Source organism: Pan paniscus, chromosome 1, assembly GCF_029289425.2.
Source record: "Pan paniscus chromosome 1, NHGRI_mPanPan1-v2.0_pri, whole genome shotgun sequence".
NCBI lineage: Eukaryota > Metazoa > Chordata > Mammalia > Primates > Hominidae > Pan > Pan paniscus.
Window position 1 is genome coordinate 109,243,490 of NC_073249.2, and position 25,929 is coordinate 109,269,418.

Genomic DNA, 25,929 nt, shown 5'->3' on the forward strand with positions numbered 1-25,929 from the left:
ACCTTCTCACGCCATCAAGAACACACCAGGCACCACTTAGAGAGAAATCCTGTGTGCCACGGCCCCACCCTCCCGGGTTCATCTTTTTTGTTAGCAAGTCCAATCTTCTGCCTTCTCCCTTCTTCAAATGCAGAAAGTCCTCTAGGGCACACTAGGAATCCAGGACAGGGTTTACCATTAAGCTCCCAAGCTCTGGAAACGAGATTTGCATTCGCTTGCCAGTCGACTTTTCAGATTGGATTCCTATAATACTTGAAACAACCGGCTCCCTTTTCATTCCTTTCCAACCCAATTCACCGCATGCAAATGATATCTATATCAGTGCAAATGACACCACCTGAATTATCTGGTTCTTGGCCAAAAAAACTGGGTTGTTCAGCATGGAGTAGAAAGAGCTTTAAAATGTATTATTAATTGGGGCCGGATTATTTTTGCAACTGTTACTAAGGAAACCTCAATTGCTATAGTAACTGCATATGTTAAACTGGAATCCTATGACTAAACTTCTATTCAGTCACATGGTCTGAGAACAAGAATTCAAGGAAGAGAAATGTTTCAAAGCATTTCCATTTTTTTTCCTTCCCATGTCAAAATATTGTGAAGTGTTGAGAAGCTTGAAAGAGAGGCATTTTTAAAATTTGGTGCATGTCTGACAGGTGGGCAAGGGGTCAGCTCCTATTCTATGCTCTGGATTTCCTCCCACATCTCCAGGGCAGGTAGGACCTTTCCTGAGGCACAGGGGAGACTGGAATCTCCACACATAATTAGGGAGCCCTCCCATGTCCTGCCAGAGCTCTGCCCTGGGCGGTGTACAGCTTGCGTGCACCACCTTCCTCCACAGAGCTAGGAGAGCCCTGCCCACTTAGAGACCACAGGTGTTTTCATCTGCAAAATAAGAACAATGTCTCTATCTCCATTAGGAGTTTTGTGCAGACTAAAAGCAATTGTCTATAAAAAGAGTTTAGCACAGAACCTGGGATATAACAAACACCCAGTGAATTTTAGCTATTCTCATTCCTTTTTGGTTTCTGTGCCTTGTCCCAAGTTCAAAGTTCAACACTTAGATTGGGAGTTGTCAAGCATTAAGTGGCAATCTTCCTGCTCAAAGTGCTGTTCTCGGACCAGCAGCACTGGGAGCTTGTTAGAAATGCAGACTCTCAGGCCCCACCCCAGACCCAGTAAGTCAGAATCTGCACTTTAACAAGATCTCCAGGTGATTCACAAGTAGCTTCAAGCCTGAGAAACCCTGGACTTGGCCGTGTGAGTGAATGGGCTTTGAGAGGCCATAAATGCAGACGTGAAAGAAAAGAGTGAGGCTTGGTTAACCCCCAACAGTGAATTGGCAGGAGGAAGAAAGAATCCAGCAAGAGACAGGAAGAGGGTCCGAGAGTTGCTCCAGCTCACGCCAGCAGCTGCCTTCACAGCAGCCCCCAGGGGCCAGGCCCTGCTTTGAGGGAGTGGCCCTTTCTTTCTGCAACTGGAGAGTTTCCTTCCCAGGCTTGTGATTAAAACTTGGAAGATCTGTGTTTTGTATGGTAGGAGAGGCTGTTGTGTTTGTTACAGGCCAGGATAGGGTGGTTTCAAGGTGAGACATCAGGAAGAGGGAAGAACTTCGCAGCGGAGACCAGCAGCAGCTTTCTCAGCCAGCCTACCCTCCCTTCGGATTCCACTCTGTGCATGCTCTTCTCACTCAAAACTCATTTATTTCTTCAATAAAGGATTCCCTTACGCTCTACTATAGCTGTGTTACTGCTGCCTTACAACGAAGGTAATTTTTAAAGTCTTCTCTTTCTTACAAAATTCTAAGTATATGCAGGGCAGGGACTCTGACCAATCATTGTTAAACTAATCAATGAATGGTTGAATAAATGTGGTTACTTTTTAAAAGGAGGGGCAATTCTGATTTTGATAGAAAAGAGAACATTTCAAAAGGTATGTGGCCTCTGAGCTAGGCCCTGAGAAACAAGCAGAGAAGGAGAATCAAAGGGCACGCCAGAGAGAGGGGACAAGAGAAAAAAGATGACAACTACCCTGTGCACTCTATTCAAGGAGGAGCAAGTGCTCAGGTGTAGTGGATGAGGTTAGAAAGGTAAGCTTCGGCCACACTGCAAGGGGCCTGCAGCTTGTACTTGATCCTGACCACCTGTGGCCCTCAGGGTGCACGCCATGGATCTGCAGATCAGCATCACCTGGGAATTTGCCAGCCCCTGCTAAGTCAGAAAAACTGCGAGTAAGGCTCAGCAACCTGCAGTCTCATGAGCCCTCCAATTGATTCTGATGCACATTCAAGTTTGAGAAGCAACAGCCGTGCTGCTGAGGTGGTTGCCGGTAAGTCTGGAGAAAGTGGTTTCTGTGCAGTGCTGTGAGCAGCAGCCAGAGTGGCAGGTGCGAAGAGATGGGCACTGAGGGAGGAAGACACTGCTCTTTATTAAAGACAACAGACAGTAATGCTAGAGATAGAGGCAGCCAGCGGCTGTGGCAGGAGAGATGTTTCAAGTGGAGAGAAGCACGTCAGATGAGAGACAAGGAAAGAATGCAGGGTGAGCTGCATGGGAAGCCAGTGGCACAGGCGCCTGCCAGTCAAACTGTTACTACCCCTGAGTCCCTCTGTCCTTAACACCCCTTGGCTCCCTGCTCTCTCCACATGACCATTCCCTATTTGGGCCCTCAATGATCTCTTTCTCAGGCTCTTACAATTGGCCTGCATATGACACTCCCTCCCTCTCGGCCTAGCCACAGCCAGGGGATTTCCCTAAATGGCAAATGGGGCATGCTACTGCCCACGGCTGCCCACCCCACAGCCCGTGACAGCAGTTCTCAATAAGGCAGCTAATTGCAAGCAGGTCTCTGGTTGCCATATTGATTTGGGGAGGGGTATATATTCAATGGAATAAAGCCATTAAAGATGTAAAATTGTATCTGGGACAACTCCATGCAACAAAACTCTGCCTCGTGTCCTGTGTGACTTTCGAATGACATTCATATGGGCAAAAATTATGCCTCTGAGCCTAGAACCTACTTTCGTTTTACTATAATCACAATGCTTTTATTTTGCATGGTTTTAATATATGCCAGGTCAGTCAAGAGAGGATTTTCCTTTGTTTTGTTCAGAATTGTAGCAAGAGTTACTCAGGACTTCAGAAACCCTGTCAGGATGGCAGTCCTGCTCATGGTGCCAAGTCTGATACAGTGACTGTCAGTGTGCATTTAGAGACAGCGTTGACTGTGACTGTGCCTCCTAGCATAGCTGTCCTGAGCATTTACACATTGAAACGCATTATTTTACTATGAACTACTTTTTTTAAAAAAAACTTTCTTTATCCCACAACTAGGACAGTATAGCAAATTTTAAAGATATGATTAGGAATGTTATATTGTATATGAATTTCATTTCTGGGTAAAGGGAATATTATAAATTATTACAAAAATGGAGTATATGATCTGGGTATGAGCTAAAGTCCTAATTTCTGAGTTTAGGATATTCTTATTTATTTAGCAAACTTTCATCTGGTCCTATGTGCTCAGCACTATTCTAAGCACTTTATAAATATTAACTATTTGGTCCTCACCAATCCTATGAAATAAATATTATTCCCAATTTTATAAAGACACTTGCCCAAGGTCACACAGCTGGCTTAGTGGTAGAGCTGGAATTCAAACCCAGGCCGTCTGGTCTGTCCTTGCTTTTAGCTATTACATATGCCCACCCTCACCCCATGCTCCCATGTACAAAAGGGACTTCTTGATCCCTGCCAGCTTGCCTGGGGGTGAACCCCTCCCCAGACCCCATGCTTTAGTCATCTCAAGATAAGCATGCTGCTCCCACCCTCCGTGACTATCTTTATTCACACTCTTCTCTGAGCCTGAAATGCTCCACTCCTCCTTCCCAACCTCCCACCCTCACCCCTACCCCATTCCCTCCTCACGCCCCCTGCCCCCTGCCCCCTGTTCATGCCCAGTGCTGGCTCTGCCTCCACACCTGTAACGCTTTTCTGCTCTCTTCTGTCCCTAGGCCTGCTGCCTCCCACAGAGCCTGCAAGGCAGGAACGTGACACACCCATCTCAGTAGGCTCACCAGCATGGCAACCTGGCACTTAGTAGGTGCTCAATGCATGCAGAGAAACAGGGAGGGAGGGGCAAGGGGAAAGCAGCAAGAGTCTGCAGGTGGAAATAGCTAATGAAGGTTACCCAGATGTGCCCTACCCTGCCTTACCTGTCTGCAGGTAGGGCAGTGACCCTGGCTCCTTGATGCCAATAACAAGTGCCCCGGTGTTACCATGATAACAGGCCTGAGGCATCTGGGAGGGGCTGAGCTCTCCTCTTAGGGCTCTTGCACTGACACCCATTCTATCTTGGCATAGACAACAGGCAGAAGCCACCTGGGATGGAAGAAGGAGAACCCCAGACTCCCCTGAAAGAAGGCAGAGGCCAGTCCTCTGAGGGATGGGGCAGCCATCCCTCAGAATGTGAAAGGAGAGCCAGTGTTCACATGCTCTGGACTCATGGAAGTCAAAGAAAAGCCCTCTGCTATCCCAATCTGCTGGGTCAGCAATAAGAAATAGAAGAAAACCGATTTGGCAACATCCAGAGGATATTAAATATTCATCCTGACTGCCCATTAGTAAAATCCCAGCAGAATACACCCTCTGACAAGTCGGCTTTCCACCACTAGAGGCTGTCCTCATGGAAGCTTGTTTATGGCTTTGTCAATTTTAATGTACAATATTTAATAGCCAAACCAAGATATTGTCGTAAACATTTGGAAAATGAGTGCTAACATTTCCCTTACTGCTTCTGTATTTAGGGATATGTAATTGGAGGGTGTTTTGAGCTAAAGAAAATCAGAAGGAAGCAAGGCAATTATGCTTCACAATTAAAAGAGAAAAGAACTGATTAAGAGCTAACAATCAAATATGTGAACTGGCTGAAAGTCTTGCCTAAGCACCCCTTGAGGGGTCACACTATGTGATCAATGGGGATCAGACTAAGCTAGATCAATGGCAACGTTGACAGTGATGGCATTCCTTGAAGATTCTGTTGGGGATATGCATATGCAACAGGAAGCACACACAGGGAATGGTCAAATAACAGATCCACAAGTCAACTGTGCCATCCAACCAGAGATTCTGATGAATACTGATATGGGGGCAGGATCAGCAGGTGGCTCCAGCAGGGACGAGTCTGGGGCACAGACCACAAAGAAGCTTGCTGCGATAAATGATATCACAGCAGTGGAAGGCTGATGGTAAACGGACCAGCATGAGTGAGTCAACAGTCCCTGGGTTCCTATTTGATTCTGATAGAATAAGAATATTTAACACAATATTCTTTAAAACGGGGGTAGCAGGGGACATTTCTATGGAAGACACCAGAGCAGGGCTAAGAATCTGTTTTGAGGGGCAAGGTACGCAGGGCGAGCAAAAGAAGAGAGGACAGCGCTGGTTCGGAGCTCTGGTATCCCCAAGTCTTAGAGCCACCTTGTGGCAGAAGCTGGAAGAATCAGGAGTTAAAAGAGGCACAAGATAAAACTTCTACACCGTCAGCAAACTGTGTCTTGAGGAACCTCTACCAATGTCTTATGACCCCAACTTCCAAAAAACAAATTTAAGGATTTGCTAAAGGGGATTAGTAAATCAGGGGTGGTTAACCAGAGAGAGGAAACATTAAATACAAGTATACGGTACCAAAGAGGACTCCTGAGAAGAAAAACACTTGTCTAGAACATATAATAATAAAATTAGGAACTTGGACTCTGGAGCCAAACTGCCTGTCTGGACTTGAATCCTGGCTCTGCCACTTACTGTGGCACACTGGGCAATTTATGTAACTTCTGTGTCAGTGTCCTCATCTGTGAAGTTGGGTAAAACAGTCCCCCTCACAGCACTGCATGGATTAAGAAACGAGGAACTAAGTTATTATGTGTAAAGCATTCACAGTGGTTTACAAGAAATGCTCAGTGAATATTAGCTGCTACTGTTGTTACTACCAGTAACACTAGTGCTATAACTCCTCCACATCATCAATCTACAAGGAGAAAATTCTTCTGTAAAGGACACGATTAACTGAATGCAGAAAGAATAATCTCTGATTACATAGCCTTTAAAAAGGTCAAAGTCTCCCTACTGCAATTACTTTTTAACAAAGCACACCTGGATTCAAATCCCAACTTCCCCCACTCACTAGGTGTTTAATTTGAGGAAGTGAGAACCTCTCAGAGCCTCTGTTACTTCATTTATAAAATGGGAAAGCAATATGTTCCTCCCAGGGTTGCAGTGAAGATTAAGTGAGGTAATATACACCAAGTGTCCAACAGTCTCCAGCGCACAGTCAGCTCTCATGTATTTTTCCACTTCTATTTCCCCAAAATGAATGCACCAGCACCAAAGTATATAGGAAAGAGTAAAAACTCATATGAAGCTCTCTGGAAAATATTAAGTGCTAAATGCATAAATATTTAATAGAGGAGAGACAGTAACACTTAAGGGGATGCACACTCCTGGTGCCTCAGCCGCCCTCTGGGAGTCCTGCACGGCCTCAAGCACCCACCTTTGCTCTTCCTAGCCTCCAAAGGGCCATAAAAGTATATTACTGTGCACCTTTAAGTAGAGGCCTCTTAACAGCCCAAGTACAGTGATACTCATAAGTCTCCTCTGCCAACCACTGTTCATTCTCACTTTATAGTGAAAACACAACAGAAACCAACTCAAGACACCCAAGACACAAAGACGACCTCAGAGCAGATCTGGGGTCTCCCAACCGTCCAGCTACTTTACCCAGGAGGCAATTATGGTATAAAGGAAAACATTTGCTCTATGGAAGTCAGAGATACCTGGGCTCCAATCTCAGTTCAAATCTCAGTTTTGCCACTTAACCAGCTGGCTTGCCTCCATCAAGATTCCCGACCACTTTGAGCCTTGGTTTCCTCATTAGCAAAATAGGGATACAAACACCTACATTATTAGGTTGTTGGATAAATTTAAAAAGAAAACATGAGTAAAGCACTAAGCAGAAACCTGGCATCCAAGAGGTACTTCATACATTTTTTTCCCTGTCTGCCTTTAGTAACACCATAAATTAATCCAAATAATTAGAACCTTCAATGAACTAATTCTGTATTCTTCCCTTAGGCACTCCAGTCTTAGATTCCAAGTAGTACCAGAAACAGGCAAATACTAGGGATGTATTCAAAAAGGCAATGTCAGACAAGGTCTTGAGGTCAGCAACTCCTCTACCTTCTACAGCTGCAGAACCATGTGATGGGCAATGCTGCTCAGAAAACTGACCTTGAGAGCCAGAGGGGACAAAAAAAAAAGGTGCAATTACAATCCTAATGTCCCACTCAATAATGCAGGCAAGTGGGTACCTCGACATTTTCCACAACAAGGGTTCACATAAAATGGGGTCTCTGCTTAACCTTCCATTAACCTGAAAATCCACTTAAGCAAAACAGCCTCTTCCCTGAGCCTCTTGTCAGTCGAAGTTTAGGCTGTCATTGGCCAAGGGAACAGTCTCGTCATTTATACAACTCAATTGTTCCAAATCTGGTACAGAACAGAACTCTGTTATGGGGTTAGAAGAGGTGAAGGAGAAACCCAAAGGTTACCATTATTTAACCTCACGTTGCTGAAAATGACACTGTGGCCACCTAAAGTAGTCAGGCAGACTAGGTCAGGCACTAACCATGGCTGTTAGTGGGCAGAAAAATCCTTTTGGCAAGGCGTTCCAGCCATCTTTGCAAAGTCAAACCCTTGCCCTTGCCTGCACAGGTGTCTGTTCTAGCCGAGGCATGGGCTGGGCGAGGGAAGGAACACGGGAGCCTACTGCCTGGGCTCCAACCTCCACCAGCTTCTAACCTGGCAGGAGACAAAGACAGATGGAGGAAAACCATAAGAGCTGCATGTACTTAACTCCTCCCACGTGTCAGCTGAAGAGCCTGATGAAGGCGAGAGTGTTTGCAGAAAGCCCCACTGACTAATGCTCCCCAAATTAATGCATCCTTATGATCCGCTTTGAGACAGACTCAGCCTCCATAGAGAAAGGAGCTCAAATTCAGGGCCCATACAACTGGACAGGGCCTGGGTGCAGGCAACATTGTGGGAGAAAGACAACCGGGGTTCAAATCCTGGCTCCACCATTCACTAGGTACATGACCTTAAGCTAGTCACTTAAATCTTTCCTGGGGTTGTTGTGCAATTCTAATAAAGTAACTGACCTTCAGCGCCTCATGCAAAGAAGATGCTCAATAGGTGCCTATTACCCTCCCTCTTTACTCAGAATTTCCTTGTCTATGAACAGGAGACAATGATATCACTTCCACATAATTGTATGAGGATTATAGGAGATGAGGTTAAGTAAAGAAAAGGGCTTTCTTTAAAACAATTGGCCTGTGCATTTCACAAATGTCCATGTCTACAGACACATACATACACACACACACACACACACACACACACACAAACACACAGGTTAGGGAATTGTTCTAGATTAAAGGAGTCTAAAGAGACAGGATAACAAATGTGATGTGTGATCCCTGGTTGGATCCTAATCTGAAAGGGAAAAATAAAGGGCATGATTGGGACAACTGGGGAAATGTAGGTGGTGGGACTACACTAACGTAAAACCCCAAGGGTGTGATAATGGTGCAGTGGGTGGGTAGGTTCTTAGGAGTTACATGCTGAAGTACTCAGGGGGAAGTGTCCCAATGTCCACAGCTTTCCCTCCAATGGCTCAAAAACAACAACAAACATACACACAGAGGAAGAAAACAAATGCCGTCAGACAACAACTGGCTATCAAGGAAAGGAAATACAAGTGTCCACTGCATGATTCTTAAAACTTCCTATTGATTTGCAATGTGTCTAAATGAAGAGCTGGGAAAGGGGGAAGTGATGCTAAGGGCTCCATGCACACCTTTCTTTTTCCCTCACGTCTGCTCAGGCAGCATAGGCACATAGCCCACAGGTCCGCAGCACTCACCTGGCTGCAGCACCCTGATCTCCAGCAGGTTGGAGGTCCTCTCCGCCAGTCGCGTCCAGGTGTTGTTGTAGTTCTTCCGCCACAGCTCTGCCACACACTGGTACTTGCCTGCTTCCGTGTCACTGGCTCGGCTGATGCTTAGGCGGACGTTGTTGCTGGACTCAGCCTTCTCGATGGCAGTTCGGGTTCGGAAGCTGGAGGACCTGTCCCCCCACTGGACCCCTCCATCCCGGGTGAAGGTCACCAAGTCATGGAACTCCACCGTGCCCACCGGCTGGAACCGCCATGTCACCGACACGGGGACCCAAGCAGGGTAGTGGGGTTTGATGATACACTGCAAGTCAAAGGAGTCGCTGTAGGTCACCCCCGGTGTCCGGGAGATGGCTGTGACTGCGAAGCCCATTTCTGGAGAGAAAGCAGAGAGATTCAACCAGAGGAGGCATGTGGCTTTCTCAGGGCAGTATGACATCAGCAATGGGGCAGCTGGCAAAGCAAGCAGTGTGGGACAGAGGCTCTCGGAGCCCCTTTTGAGCTCTCAGGCTAGTGTTGCTTTTAGTATCCTGCTGAGGCCCAGTCCAAGAGTTTCCAAGACTCCAAAGAAAGGCCCACCACAATTCCCCCTGAGCAGCACTAGCCTAACCCTTCCCAATGAGATCCTCGTGCATTTGCTCCTCCCCTGGAATTAGACATCACAATCCTCTCAGGGACTGATTGCATGTAGGCAGGGTTGCTCCTAGAAATCTTGAGATTCCATGAGAAAACAGGAAAAGAAAACCCCAAAGCCAATTTCCTCCATTGCACAGGAGGAAAACACAACCACACAGCCCCAACACCACTTTTCCTGGTCTCTTAGCGCACTGGTGCCGAGAAGGGAAGCAGATGGAGTCGGCCTCCAGTCCCTTTCTCACGTCCCTCATGAAATCCAAAAACAGAGCAGGTGGGGACCTCCAGTGGGGTGGAACAATTATCCTAAATGCAGGGTTCTGCAGGCTCAGCGGCTGTGGGTCTCTCAATATTCCTTATTGAATGGGCAGCACTGCTAAGCCCTAATACTGACTCCTCAATATGAGTACCTCAGAGCTCCTTCAGCCTGGAAATACTGTTTAATATTCATACATTGATCACAATCATAAAGCTAACAGTAGCCAGTATTTATTGAGCACTATCTAGGTGCAAGCATGGTGCCAACTGCTTTGCTCTCATCATGCTCCACTGAATCCCCAAAACAACCTTGTAGAACAGGCAGGCTTGTCATCTCTTCCTGCAGATGTAGAAACTGATGCAGAGAGAGGTTAGATAAATTGCCCAATATCAAGCATTTAGTAAGTCAATGACAGAGTTAGTCTCCAACCACATGTAACTGATTCCAGGGGCCTTTTTAGGTTGCTTTACCCATGGAAAGCATAACACAGTGGTTAAAGGTCTAGACTCTGGAGCCAGCAGCCAAGACTTTGATACTTCCCAGCTGAGTGACATTAAAGTTACTTAACTTCTCTCTGCCTCTGTTTTCCAATCTGTAAAATGAGTCTCTGTGAAGATTAAATAAATCAGTGTTTATAAATATTACAAATAGTACCTGGCACATGAGATATACTATATTTTGTTAAATATTTTGTTAAAAATAAAATAGAAATTAAAAAAAAGTACTTTAAACTCTGTAATGTGAAAGACTGGCCACAGGATGAATCTTTTGGCTTTCTATGGTGAGGTTAAGTTGGCAAATAGGTAGGTACAATTTGCTGAAAACTCTGGACCTTTGATTTGGATTTCATAAGCTATCTCTATATACCCTTTAAAAAAGTTTATGACACGGAGGCCCATCCTTAAACATGAAGCGCCTGTGACAGTCGCTGTGCACCTGTGTGTAGTAGGTGTTGCATGAGGGTGGTGTAGGACAGAACCTCAGGGACAGGACCCACACCAGGTGCTCCTGGCCTCACACCTGAAGGGGAGAGAGCTTCCCCAAGCAAATGACTTTGTCTAGTCCTGACAAGGGCACATGCCATGGTCACAGAGCACCCAAGCTGCTCTAACCGAACAGCCATAATGGCCCACTGTAATTAGATGGGACCCGCATCTAATTATACTGATATGAAAATTCATGTGTGTCATTGTTAACTTTAGACTGAAAAGACAACCTTAATTAGTCTAGAGTGCCCTCCCATTCTTCCTTGTTCAGTCCTTTGGGCCACCTGATTATGGCTCTAGCCAGAGGTATCTCAGTGTTGGAGATCAGGTGAACAGTGCTGGCCTCCAGATCCCAGGGCAGAGCCCCTCAGTGCCCCTGGCTGTGAGAACCACCAGACATATGGTGAGTAAGAAAAAACTCAGGGGATAACCTGATAACATAAATTACTTCTAGAGAAACAATCCTCACTAACTCTAATCACTCATTGGACATTCCTAACCTTCCAGGATGGTTAAAAAAAAAAAAAAAAACACCAGTACTGGACATCCAAAAGTTGTCCCCCAAGTTCCATCTCACTGGGTTCACACAGGTGCTGAGTACGGACACAGGAACTGAGCTGATCAGGAAACGCAATCACTGGAGGAAGTTTCTAAGACAGAAATCTGAGCTGTATAATTACTGCAAAAAGCAGGTCAATCTTTAGGATTAACCTTTAGAAAAGAAATGTAATTCTAATCTCAGAGGGGTAAGAAAATGGAGGACTCTGTTAAGGACAAAAACCGCTTGGGGCTGCCATCTTTACTGGAAGTATCCAAAAGCACCACCATCCCAACCTGCAAGGAAGGTGGTGACACAGTCCCAGGGAGTGGGACATAAAGTTGCTGAGGACAACCGATGTCTCCTGATAAACAGGAAGACCTGACATAACAAGTTTCTTTCCCAGCAAAGTCACAGACCGGTCGTTTAAAATCTAATATACTGATTATATCCAGGCAGATAAATGTTGATAGAAGCCTCTTTACCCCATGAGAAGCAAATCTAATCTTCCTTGGTTTTAGCAAATCTCAAGGTATCTTTTCATTCCACGCTAATGAGGGAGTAGCTTTGTTAGGTATGGGCCCCATCAGGTAGTAGAAACTTCTAGCCTTAGGCAAAGTATTTAATGTGTCTCAGTCTCAGTTTCCTCCATAAAATGAAAATGTCTGTCACTTGCCTAGGTGGGGATTCAATGGGAAAACTAAGCTTAAGTGTTAAGGATCAGGCAGGAACATAGTAAATGCTAAATAAATGACAACAGATGATTTTATACCCTTCTCTGCTCTCTTTCAGGAAGGCTGGCCCCTGGGCAGCAGGGCAGGAAAGACATGCCACACAGTGCTCAGCCACTCTGCTCTCTTTAAGGCCAGGCTGGCAGTGGCCATGCTCCTCCACCTGGGGCCACCACTATGGCTGGGTGGCTTCACTAACCTGGATAGAGTTCTGATAACATCACTCTCTCCCAGCCAGACTAGAAGTAGTCACAGCTCCCAGCTATTGCTATCCCTCAGGAGCCCCATCATCCCCTGTGGGTCCCTTAGTCGCTGCTAGCACTATCTTAATTAATTAAACCCTTATAAGAAACAAAATAGACATAAAGGAAAGTACTTCAAACTCTATAGGTAAAAGACTGGCCATAGTTTCCTGCTAAAACTCTGACTGACGAAAGTCAGGATAAGGTGTTTGACACTGAAGCTGTCTCCATGCCAGACCCACTGCCAGTCCCACCGCTCACTCACCAAGAGCTGTGATGGAGATGGGAGTGCTGGCCCGGCGCTCCCCAACAATCTGCCATTCGCCATCCACTGCCCGCACCCATTCAGTCACATGGCATTCATACTGGCCCTCGTCCTCCTTCCTGCTGTTGAAGATGCCCAGGCTGAACGAGTTGGGCTGCACCTGCTCCATCTGGACGCCCCCAAAGATGCTGCGCTCCCAGTAGGACGAGCCTGGCTGCACGGTGCCATCCCGGTCTAGCCACATGATATTGCTGCGGCGGTTCTGCCTGTCCACAAGCTGCCAGATGACAGAGAAGCGACCCTGCGGCCTGCCTGCCGTGCGGACACTGCAGGAGAAGCGCAGGTCCTCGCCCTCAAGGATGACGCTGGCATTGCTGGCCACCTCCACGGAGATGCTGCTCTCTAGGAAGAGGGAGAGAGAAACACCCTGGAGGCTTTATGGTCTCCACAGCGCCCTCCCCACAGAGGAAACAGGAGGAGGGGTGCAAATGGAATCATATTCAGGTACGGTGAGCCTCAGAGGGTCAAAAACACTCTGACCCTAGTTGCTGCAAGCCCTGGCTGGTTCTGGGCTTTGCTCCCTGTGGTTTTAGATCTGATAATCTAGGATGTTCTTTGCCATGTGCAGAGAACTGTGATAACGAGGTTCTAAGACCTGAGCCTGAATAAGAACCTAAGAAATACAACATAGTGGCATGATGTTTAGGGCATAAAACAATTTATTGGGTGATCTATTCAGCTGGAGTTCAGGGTTTTTCAAGTTGAATTTTCAGCAAGAAGAGTAACTCCAAAATCCTACTTCACTTCACTCTTCCTACCATTCGGTACTACAGCAGTCAAATAAAAGCTGAATATCCATAATGTGCCATTTGAGTCCTTCAGGACAATTTAGGAAATACGGGGGAAAAAACCAACAGTAAGTATTGGGACGATAACGTGTGCTTAAGTGTGGGTAATAAGGGAGCACAGATGGTCTAGTTTTGCAGAGTGCGTGAGGAGCGGGCTTTCATTCTTTCATTAACACACAGGAACAAAACAAAGCCAGCAGCTCGTCATCCACCACTCTCCCGCCTGTCCAGTCAGCCCTGGGGCTCCTTTGCTCTCTTTCTAGAAACATTTGGCCAATCAAAAGTTTGGGATAAGGATTCCACTCCCTTCCCTGTCTCATCTAGCCTCTGCTGCTCACTTAACTATCTGAATTCACTCAATCAAATTATTTAAACTTGATATGCCTCAGCCTCTTCTTCTGTAAGACAGGTAGAGAGCCACCTTTAATTGTAGAATTCTTTAAATATTAAAAAGTAAATGAGATGATGCATATAGATTCACCTAACACATAGTAGGTTTTCAAAAACTGGTTATCATGATCATGATTAATTTTACTATTCCACATAACTCTTTGTTTTTATAAACATCACAGATAGCCTAATATGTTTTAATTATGCATGTAGTATTTTGTATAATTATCTATATTGAGTTCAGAAGGTCTGTAAGTATTAAAGAACACAAAGTAACTAATTTGGCTCCAATTTTTGGGTACCACCCACATTAAATACATGCAATAATTTTAAACCAATTAATTAAATCAAATCCCAGATTTTAAGAGGCACACCCAATTATCAAGAGAAAACACACACATACACATAACAATGCATTTGAATCAAATCTTTTCTCTCCTTTATTTCCCCAACAAGCAGAAACAAAGACGAGCACTGAGCCTCAACATGTAGCTCTTATTATAGTGAGGATGCCTGCTATCCATTCTGGATTTGCTTGTTTTATGTGAAAAATAAAAGGTCTGGATGGGGCAGGGAATAGCAATTTTCCTAGGAGGGCAACCTCCCCCAGGAGTCATAACAGGATGATTCATAGAGATGATCAGGCTCCTGAACAGTCACCATCTATAGCACTAATGGTTCAGGGGATGGATTTGGAGACTTCCTAACTCTGTAATCCTGTGGTTCTTCCTTAACCTACCAAAGCTCCAATTTCTCATGTGCAAAATGGAGATACTAATAGTGCCTACTTCTTAGGGCATGACATTGAGAGGATTAGATGAGGTACTTATTTTTCATCATCATTAATAACAACAATATTCCTCTTTAGATTAAAGACTCATCCCCACTGTTATCAATTCAAAATAAGGGATTAAAAGGGCAATTGCAGCATCAAGGAAGAAAATCCTTTCACTTGTCTTAAGCAGGAGAATGACTTGCAGGACCTCACTCTCATCCCCTACTGTCATCCCAGTGGACGCTTATCCAAGTCCTGGCTCATTTATTGAAAGGGCTACTGTTTGGTGGTGTCTGTTGCTTGAGCAAGCCTGGAAACCCACATAGTTAGAATGTGGGGCTACAAGAAGAAATGCTATTTTATTATAGCAGCTGAGGCAAAGGCAACTACAGACCTGGTGCCTCACTGCCCACTAACACTATTTACAAGAATTTCCAGGCCTGAGAAAAGGCAGCCGACAATTTTAAACTCTCTGGATTAAGTGAAAACTAGGACAGAACTAATAAAAATCTGAGTACACATTCACAAATGAAATTTCAAATCAGGAAGTTGACGGTGTAGCACAGGCTAAGCGCAGGGCGGTGGGTGTGGAGTTAGAAGCAAATATTTCCTAATGCAATGCAAGCTCAACCACTAACTGAACAATCAGCTCTGTCACTTCCTGTGTGGTGCTCTGATTTCTTCATTCATTAGATGGATATCATATTGGCCTCTACGAGGATTTGAGAGGTGGGAGCGGAGAAGGAGATGATATATGCAGAAGCACTTTGGTCTCTTAGGAGGAAAAGCGCCATTAAAATCCAAGGCATTATCACCATTACCGATGTGATTGTTGTTGTTCTTCGGCAGACTTACCCAAGTGGCCTTGGGACAGGAGCTGGTGGTGCTGAGGGACTTTAACTACCCAGTTATCTGCTGGAAAAGCAATATAGCAGGCCACAGATCATCAAACAAGTTCTCAGAAGGGGTTGGGGGAAATCTTAGTACAAAAAATATAGGAAGTAAACAGCGTGGCTGCCCTTCACTTGATCCTTAGAAAACAATGAGGAATTAGTTGCAGATTTAAAAGTAGAGAGTCCGTGGTTAAGGCAAGCACAGACTGACAGGAAAATAGTAAAGACAGTGGGCATTCAATTCAATAATTTCAGTTGTACAGTATTCAGCAAGCACCTACTCTATGCAAAGCACCATGCTAGGCATTGCAGGGTGGAAAAAGCTAAGAAACAAAAGAATTTCAAGATAATTAGGTATGTGTGTGCATGGTTTTTAACAAAATAATAATAAGCATAAAAGAAAATAATCCAGTTGATGAGAAAAGAAGAAAAGACTGACAAGAGGACCGCTGTGGCTACTTGAAGAGAAATATCACACTTGAAGAGAAATATTTTAAATATTAAAACATATAAATAAAAAGTAAAGGAAATTATTACAAGGCTCAGAGAAAGAATAGTTTGAGCAGCTGAGACAAGGTTAAAGGTTAGTCTTAAAACTTTACCACTTGTTTAAAATCAGAGCATTATAGGTTTTTATTCTCTTTACTAAAAACAGAACTATGGGAGAATGAGATTAATAAGAATATCTTGATACTATGAATGTTTAAACACAACACAAGCAAACACCGGTAGTTTCTGGAATCCCTAGCAATGGCCACTACCCACCCACACAAGGCCAGTCTACATGAAGGCTGGGAGCCCACTGAGGCAGCCTCAGAAATCAGCTAAGCTTAAAAGGCTATGCTCCAGGAAGATGTGAGAGGTCTCACCCACCGACTTTTAGAAACACAATTTCAACAGGGAAAAGCCATTTAGGGAAATGCCAGCCTTTATACCTGAAAAACCCAGATGGCAAATCCTTAATAATGCACTTTATGATTTAAAATCCTCCCATAAAAGACCAACTCTCCTTAAGTGAGATTTCAAGGCAGGCATCTACCCACTTCTTCTGGGACTTGATTCCCACACAAGAGCAAACAGCTTTCTGGGATTCCTGGTTTCCCTCCAAGCTGAGCTGGCACTGCTTGTGTATGCACAGGGCTGCTAGCAATCAGATAGGCCTATGCCCAGCCCTAGACTGCCCTGATCCTGGACACCCCTGATCCTGATCCTCTGCTATGGGGAGCCTGCTAAATGTAGGCAGGTGGGCTACAACAGGGAAGAGAGGCTCAATGGTTTTTCCCCCAGCTCTGCATTAACCTCGAGGGTTCCATCTGCCTCCCCTCACCTTCACCACGCTATTCTCTCTCCCCCTACCTCTCCTAAATGATGCTGAGCCAAAGGAGAAGAAAGCAGCACATCTCTCTACTTACTGAGGGGGAGGACTATGATGGGGATGTTCTTGGGACGCTTGCTCTCCTTATCAATGAATTCCCCGGTCACGGTTTTCTCTCGCTCAGTCACCCGGCAGTTGTATTTCCCGCTATCTTCCTGGCGGAGGTGGTAGATCTTCAGCACAAAGACACTGTCGCTCTCTTTGGCCACCTTAAGCTGTCCCCTGGCTTCCCGGTGAGCAAATTCGCTGTTGAGGACAGGCACAGCGTTAGGGCCCATGGTGGCGATGAGCGAGCTGTTGAAGGCCCAGGAGACAGCAAAGTAACGGTCGGGAACATTCTGAGCCTCCAGGATGCATCTGAACTCCACCGGCTCGCCCACCGTGTGCAGCCGCTTCTCTGTTTCCAGCCGAACAGTGAATTCTTTGTCTGAGAGAACAAGTAAGAAAAGAGACACATCCTGGGTGAATGAGGGCCCCAGCCAACTAAACCACATTAGCACATTCCCACTATCCTTCCTCTTCTTTACAATACTAACTGCGGGGAGGACCACAGCACTTAGCTTGAGAGTAAAATCCAACTCAGACCCAGGTTATCTAAGGTCCAGAGAAACGCCTGAATATCACAGACAGAATTCAAAACTACTTCAGCCCAGACGGTCTAAGCAAACTGTTACCCCAGTTAAGACCTATGGGGCTCAGTCTGAAGCTTTAGATGTCTTAGATGAGACCCCCAGGTCAGTGAGAAGCTACTAATATCACTCAAATGGTAGATTACAAATATCTAGCCTTGATATATGCACCCAGAACTCTATTTAAGCAACAGCATTATAAACATTTTCAGCAGATATTGTAAGACTTACCCCACTGAGGTCTGTGGGAAAAAATTACAGAGTGGCCTTGGTGCTGGCCCAATCCTAACAAATGCTCAAAGATGACTATATTAAAATTCCCTCTCTACCCCCCGCCATGTGAATACTAGAAATAAGATGTAGGTATGACAAACCCTAACAGAATTACATAGAAAAAATAAAAACTAATGTCTGTTCACTAGTTTACCACCTGTCAGATCAAATCTTTAGTCAGATTTCAATGGAAGTAGGTACTTTCCCACTGAAGTACCTACTAAGTACTTACTTTAGTAGGAAAGTACCTACTTTAGAGGGAAAGTACCTACTAAGTACTCACGCCTGGTTAAACCTTAGTAGGTACTTTCCCACTGAGTAAGTACTTAGTAGGTACTTTAGTAGGAAAAGTACCTACTTCTGCTGAAAGCCAGACAGCCTCTGAAATGATTACTAAACCCAAGCAGCCTCCAAAGAGCTAGGTGTTTTTTTAATTTTTATTTATTTACTTATTTATTGTGACAGGGTCTCGCTCTGTTGCTCAGGCTGGAGTGTAGTGGCATGATCATGGCTCACTGCAGCCTCGACTTCCCAGGCTCCAGCCATCCTCCCACCTCAGCCTCCGGAGTAGCCACCATATCCAGCTAATTTTTGTTGAGTTGGGTGCTTAACCAGGCATGAGGGGGTGACCAAAGAGGGGCTCATTACCACTAACAGCATCATCACAACCTGTGTACCAGTGTACAGTGGCTATTAATCTCATTAGACAGCTATCGTATCTCATAGGCACCCACGGCAGAAGTCAGGGGGAAGAAAACGGAGTTAAGGGTTAGAGACTGGAGCTGTGACCACTGCCCAGTTCTAGCTCTGTTCCTCTAAAAAGAACACTGAGGTGGAAAAAATCCCATGGCAGAGACGTTTGAATTCCACGTAGATTCATTAGCTCCGACCTTGCCTGCCTTCCCTAGACTGGCATGTCTAGCCTTTCCCACTATCTTCAAGATCTTGCCCATTCATCCCGTCCTAGGCACTCTTCAAGCAGACGAGGTTTCTGTTTCCCCAAGAAAACATAAGAATCACGCATAAGCAGCATCCACATTCTTCTTTTCCAGCCCCAGCTCAGCTTTACCCCTCCCACTCCTCAGGCTCTCCAGCCCCTCCTGCCGATATAGGCCAGTGTCCTGCTGCAAACACCCCTTCTTTCCAGTGACCTAACTACTTCCTCTAGCAGCCAAACTTCCTGACAGGGAAAACCACATCATCAACTCCAGGGCCTCCCCTCCAATGAAGTAGCTGCTGTCACAGCTTCCAGCTCCCAAGAGAGCAGTCTTAAGAGTCATGGATTGAAGGAAGCACATTTCACTCTGCCACCATCTGCCTGGATGAACACACCCATATGGGACAGTCCCCGTGTTATCTGCTGGATATTATCTCTCAGGTCAACCCAATTAGTCATTTATAACCCAACATCAATGACAGAAAAGCACTCCTTCCACATAAACACCACTGGAGCTGTGCAAGGGGTACCCTAGACCTCAGACCTTTCCGTTGCTCCAGGTTAGCCTGGCTGTAACTCTGGCTTTCTTCTTTCGGCGGCCAAAGACTCTTCTCATCTCAGGGGAATCCCCCCATGCCTTGGTGACACCTTCATGTTCCCAGGTTGAAGACACAAGATTTACCCACATCACCCCGTTTCTGCCCTTGGTTATGCCCAGTCAATTACATCTCTAGAAACTGACCTGTGCTTTTTCCAATACCCCTTCCACTTCATCTCACTGAAATTAGGCTTCACTGACTTACCAAATGTCACGAATGATCCACCCTACCCCTACCCCCATCCTAACCAAAGGCTTTCCTCAAGCAGGTTGAGGCCTCTGAGCCTGCTCCATGATCCCTTCTCTCCTGCTCTTTTTCTTGCTGGCCTGCCCACTCTGTTCCACTCTCTCACCTGCTTCTCTGGTCACCTCGTACTGCTGCTATTCTCCCAGGTCCTTTCCCATTTTTACCCCATGGGCTCTTCCAGGGCCCTGATCACTCTCAGGCTCGGTCTCTGAGCCCCAGACCCCTGTGTCTGAGGACCCACTGGGTGTTTCGCATACTGAGCATCTCTATCAGAGTCTACCTGATGGATGGGCTCTTTCATTAGAAAACAAAAACAAAAACAAAAGGCAGCCAATGCTGCCACAAATGCAAAAGTCCCGCATGTCCTCATTATTGTTCCTTCCCTCCCACAGTTCAAGGAACCCCCAGAGCCCCAGTCCTAGCCCCTGGACTTCTAGACAGTTGGACCCCTCCTTCCACTTGCTCTTTATTCTTTCGCCTCTGGCACCCACTGACCTAGCCTTAGCTCTTATTAGCTCTTTTCTACCTGGTCTCTTGGCTTCAGACTCAACGGATTTAATCAACCTCCAGGTGGCCTCCATGGGTTTTTCTTTCTGAAACCCTGATCTGATTGTGTTACTCCCTGCTTAAAAATCTCTACCTCCTCTCCAACTGTCTGCAGCAGAGGTTTTCAAACTTTATTAAGAGGACAAAGGAAGGGGACTTTTTATTCATACAAAATCTTCTGCTGCCCAACATAGTTGAAGCAAGAGGGGACCACCCAGGCCCTCACATGCCTTCTCCCTGCACTCCTGGGTGCGCATACGTGCACATGAACACCAACACACACCCATGTCTAACCTCCTAGGCACCTTTGAGGGGCTTCCAGGGTTCCAAGAACAGCTTGAAAACTCTTGGCCCACAGAGTCAAGCCCCGGCTCTATATCACTGCATTTGGGGCTTCGGGGTCCCTTTTCTCTCTCATCACACACATCTGGAACTCAACATCCGGAAGTAGTCATACTTGACTCCTTTCTGCTTGCCAAACATATCAAACACTTTTGCACTTTTATGCTTCTCCTCCTGCTGACTCCTCAAGCTTCCAGACTCAGTTCAAGTCAAGAAACTTATTGGTGTTCCTGGATTTGTCTTATCAACCATCCCATTCAGAGATAACTGTGGCTGCAAGAACACTTCCTATTTCCGGTATTCCCAGAGCACTCTATACAAATGCTATCAATGCACTTAGCACATTTTACTTGTCCATTGGTTCTCAGGTCTGCCTAAGTGCAGGGACCAGTGCTAGTCATCTTTGAAGCCCTTAATGCCTATCACCATCACACCTTCAATGCTGTGGAGACTGGCTACATGTTTACTGAAATAAACTGAGAAGGGTAGAGTTGGAGATGCAACTGCTGAACCTAACAGCACAGGAATGCAGGGTGAAGTCATCAACTTTTTTTTCACTTAGTTTTCCTTTTGCTGGCTTAGTCTAGATACATTTTCAGGGTAAATTCAAAAAGTTCTAATTCCAAATTGGTAAGATTAAAATAAAGAAGATTAACTGATGCGACCTAATTTAAAAGCATTAAGACTCAAAATTTGGCCCAAATTTTTGAAGTTGATCTTAAAACTATCCAGGAAGGGAAAGGATAAATATAAAATAAAGCCCCTTGGATAGATTTTTTAATATTGAAAGATCCAGAAGCTGCTAAATGTCCTACAGAGCAGATAAAGTGCTCCCTATCCCTACCAACCCCTATGGTAAAAGATTTCACATCCATTAGATGACTTATTAAAGTGATGTCCAGAGAATTGCTTCTGCCCTAGAAGCTTTGCTTGAAAAAAATGTAGATAGCAGAAGAATCACCTGGGAAGCGTGCCGGAAATCCAGCTTCCCAGGTCCCATCCCAGGAGCCTCCAATTGAAGACTTCTGGGACGAAGCCCCAAAATGTATACTGTTAGCTGAGTCTGAAGCATTACTCTAGAATGGCAGAGAAAGTATGCAAAGACCCAGACAACTGACTGCAGCAAATGGGACAGGGAGCCCAAGAGACAGGTCCTGACGAAGGACCCCACCTGTACTGCAACTCACCAGCTCATTTCCCACAAGCCACACTCACTCACCAGAACCACCACAGTCCTCACCGGAAGTGAGCTTCCGCACAAGGAAAGGCTTTCAGGCCACTCATCGCCAACTTAGTGATGGCACAACAACCACGCTCCAACCAAAGCTGGGGGATCTGAAGGCCCATGTGAGAACCTGCCCTCAGCCCAGCAGAGGCAGCCAGCAACAGCTGTCAGCTCTGGCCTGGAGCCTGGTGGGCTCAGGAGACTGGGGAGTAGAGTCTGGGGCCACAGGAGATACCAAGAGAAGCCACGGAGGGTTTCAGCTGGCTGTGCCATCATCATTTTGCCTCAGCTCTAAAGACATCATGCAACCTCCTCAGGACCCCTTCCAGGCCTTCACTTAAGAAAACATCTACAGTGGAACTTGGTACTCTCAGACTGGCCTCATCAACATGCCCTATGACTCCTCTTGAGCCCCAACATAAAGTAATCTGCATTCAGCATCTTCACCTGCAAAATAGGAGTACTACCACCTACTCACCTCACAGAACGTCTGGGGGATGGTGAAGTAATATGTGATAAAGCATTTTGGAAATTAAAAAATATCACCAAAGACTATTATTAGATAAAAAATAATAATTTAAGCCAAAATTTCTCTAGTTCATAATGTTAGACCTTGGATGGAAGTCTCATTATCTCAAATGGCTTCTGCAAATGAAACCAGATGGGTACCTGAGGAAGGCAACATCATTAAACGGGGCAGCAACTGTGCCTAATGGGAATGAAAGCCCAGAGTTTTAAGATACAAATGGTTTCTCAGAAATCTCCCAATTTTTAAAATGAGTTTCTAATTCAAAAAAGTATAAACACCATGTAGGTCAAAGAAAGCATGTCTCTAAGCAGGACTCAGTCTGTGTGGCACCTGCCTGTGACTCAGGTCTTAGGATACCTATGTCCCGCACATCCCTCAGCAACCTCCGGCCGCACACAAGACCAGCTTTAACTTCACATGAAAACCTGCTGTCCTGGTAGAGGTGCCCAAAGAAGGAGTCTCCACATTCTCCCAGTATCTGACAGCCTTCACCACCAAGTAAAGGACAGGACAAGAGGCTCAGAGGGACTGACCAGTTGGCTGGACGTTGACCACGGCTCCCTCGGAACGCTTTCGGGTCATAGCATACCACGACCCATCCGGATCCTGGATCCACTCGGCGGCCTCGCAGTAGAATTCGCCCTGGTCAGAAGGCTGCAGGTGGAAGATGGTGAGGCGGAAGGTGGTCCTCCCCAGCTTGTCCAGCCGCACCTCCCCCAGGCTCTGCCTCTGGGCATATTCGCTGCTGGAGTGAAGCCTGAAATCTCGGCTCAGGGAGATGACCTCCACGGGCTTCTCGCCAACTTTCTGCCGGAGCCAGGCCACAGACAGGTGGCTGTGCTGAACGGTCTCCGAGGCCACCTCACAAGTGAGCTCCAGCGGGTCCTGCTCCACTCTGTGCAGAGTCTGGGGCATGGCAGTGGTCTGCAGGGAGTCTGGGATCACTGCAACACAGAAATGTCCTGAGAGTGCAGTCACAAAGCCACAGAATCTGAGACTCCCAGGGCTAAGCTCCCATTCCACGCAGGCGTCACTGCACTGCACCCCTAACAGTCATCCTTGAACCATCGATTCAAGGCCACAGACAGCCCCAAATGCACATAAACAGAAAGTTTTCTGTTTGGATTTGGAAATGCATTATTTTGGTGCTTACACTTACCTGTCTGGTATTTTAATAACACTTGGATAAAACATGGGGTGTATTTCATATTACATAATAAATAAACTCCCTGAAAATACTGTCTTTAAACAATTGTCTTATAGGTCAAATAACATTTGCTGTTGATTCTGGCACTTCTCTGAGATACTTTAACTTCACTTCTGACTGATCCTCTAATGGAAATGCCTCCTGGAACTTTTAGTTTTACATTTCTATACAACATCCTTTCTTTCCTTCCCACATCCCCATCCTGTAACTTACTTCAGCAATGCAGCCCTAGGAAGATGATTTTTTTTAAAAACCATTTTTGGTAGAAAAAATAATCATCATACCCTATTTTTAGTGGGTTTAATTTTCACGTAATTCATCGATCAAAGGGGTCCTCACTGGAAGGAAGCCACAGTCTGGAGAGATTCAGGCAAGAGAAGAGATTTTCTCCGTGATCCCTTGGTCAGAATCATACTCTGATCCTTGCTTGCACCTTTCTGGAGATTAAATAGCACCACCTTTCTGTCTGATGAGAGTACCCTAGTCACAACTAGTATGTGTTTTCTCCCTGTTCTCACCCAAGGCTTGGGTCTTACGGGTCTCCTGCTGGGAACGGCCAAGTGCGGTGGCTGACACCTATAATCCCAACACTTTGGGAGGCTGAGGCGGATCACCTGAGGTCGGGAGTTCGAGACCAGCCTGACCAACATGGAGAAACCCCGTCTCTACTAAAAATACAAAATTAGCCAGGCATGGTAGTGCATGCCTGTAATCCCAGCTACTCGGGAGGCTGAGGCAGAAGAATTGCTTGAACCCGGGAGGTGGAGGTTGCAGTGAGCCAAGATCGCACCATTGCACTCCAGCCTGGGCAACAAGAGCGAAGCTCCGTCACACATACACACACACACACACACACACACACACACACACGAAAAAAAAGGGTCTCCTGCTGGGACACAAACTAGTTAGAGAAAGTAAAAATAAACAAATGATAGTATGTGTATTAATAAAAGAACTAGCAACACCCACTGCTTAGTTGTGATAATAAAAACTGGACATTAAGATACGCAGAAAAACAGAACAGCCTTGATAACGGTTAACCCTTTGACACTGGCAAACACTATGACCAGTGCTGCCCACAATGGAAGCTCCTGCATCCCTCTTCCTCATGTTTCCTTCAGCATTAAGGAGCAACAAGGGAGACAGCCAGTTCATAGTTCCTTACGCATGGAGCCAAAGGACCTTCAATGTACAAGGTCTGAGCAAGGACCCACAGCCACATGTGCTTCCTGCTTCAGCAGTGCCCCGTGGGTCTCAGAGCTGCCCAAAGGCCTATCCTTTTGAGAGGTTTCTCCTCTCTTCCAACTGATGTCATACGTCTCATCTTCCTTGTCATTCAGATCATCAACCACAAACGTCCTTGCCTTATATTTTCATATCCCTTTTCACCAGTTACAGGGTTAGTTAACTTATGAAATTCTTAACATCTGCATTAGACCTTTTTAAAGTTTCACCCTCAACCACCTATTATTTAGAAGTGAACACAGAAATTTAGTTTCCTTGTGCTATCTATTGACCCCTAAAATATGTTGGGAGTTTTGGGATTTTTTTTTTAAAGTCAAATGCATGGCATAAAGCAAAATTACACTACTAAAGAACTGAGTCAGGCCAGACGCTGGCAACGTGAAGACAGCTTCTCCTTACCCACTAGGTTCATCTTTGCACTGTAACTCCCAAAGTATTGCTTATCAGTGCTGGGTGTGTGGCATTCATACTCCCCGGCATCCCGGGCCTGAAGATCTGTGATGTGCAATAGGGTTGAGTTCCCCTGGACTCTTTCTATGAAGATCTTCCCTCCGCGGACGCGCTGGGTGTAGATGGCATAGGGGAAGGAAGAGTCCATGGTGCTGACGATCTGCACCTCTCGCTCTGGCGACGAAGGCAGGTAAATGGACCACTGGAAATTCTGCTCAGAAGGTCCCTGGTAGCCACTCACATTGCACCAGATAGTGATGTGGGAGCCCTCCGTGCGGTACAAGGGTCCTTCCTGAACGGTGACCTGCCGCTGTGCTGACACCACACCTACGAGGGAGAGAAACACACGCAACATGCTTACTTACTTCTCAGACCAAAATGCAAAGTAGCCAGCAATCTCTAAAGGGTTTGTTATTTGTGTGACATGATAATAATATAAACAGTTTACTGGCCCTTTCAAAGGCGCTTTGTGATTTATAAATATTAATTAAAACACTCTGTGGTAAAGCACTGTCCCTAATTTGCATATATGGGAATTTGATCATGCCAAGATGTGCTTTTGTTACTTATTCAACAGCTGACCCTTGGGAATTTCATTTAGCCCCTCTGTTTGTCATTTATATGGCAGTTTTATATCTATTTATTAATGCTGTGTATAAAGTTTTTAATAAAATGAGCAGGAAAAGTTGAATCCTTGGCACAAATTCAGATGAAAACAAATAAAAGCAACCATCTAGAAATCTGGCTGAAATTAAATGCT

The 25,929-nt window shown here is 45.7% G+C and overlaps 1 protein-coding gene across 3 annotated transcripts in view; it reads right to left on the minus strand.

Annotated features, from left to right (window-relative positions):
* Positions 1 to 25,929, minus strand: part of IGSF3 (immunoglobulin superfamily member 3) — a 94,631-nt gene that overhangs the window by 16,529 nt on the left and 52,173 nt on the right. For 2 of the 3 annotated variants that reach the window (XM_034929808.3, XM_034929809.3), the window contains exons 3-8: positions 25,119 to 25,496; positions 22,801 to 23,211; positions 16,979 to 17,368; positions 15,529 to 15,588; positions 12,661 to 13,062; positions 8,977 to 9,381 (exon numbers count right to left, since the gene is read on the minus strand). In XM_034929808.3, the coding sequence (XP_034785699.2) occupies positions 8,977 to 9,381; positions 12,661 to 13,062; positions 15,529 to 15,588; positions 16,979 to 17,368; positions 22,801 to 23,211; positions 25,119 to 25,496 (2,046 nt within the window). The remainder of the gene's footprint in view (positions 1 to 8,976; positions 9,382 to 12,660; positions 13,063 to 15,528; positions 15,589 to 16,978; positions 17,369 to 22,800; positions 23,212 to 25,118; positions 25,497 to 25,929) is intronic. The other variant, XM_034929812.3, reaches the window with a different exon arrangement.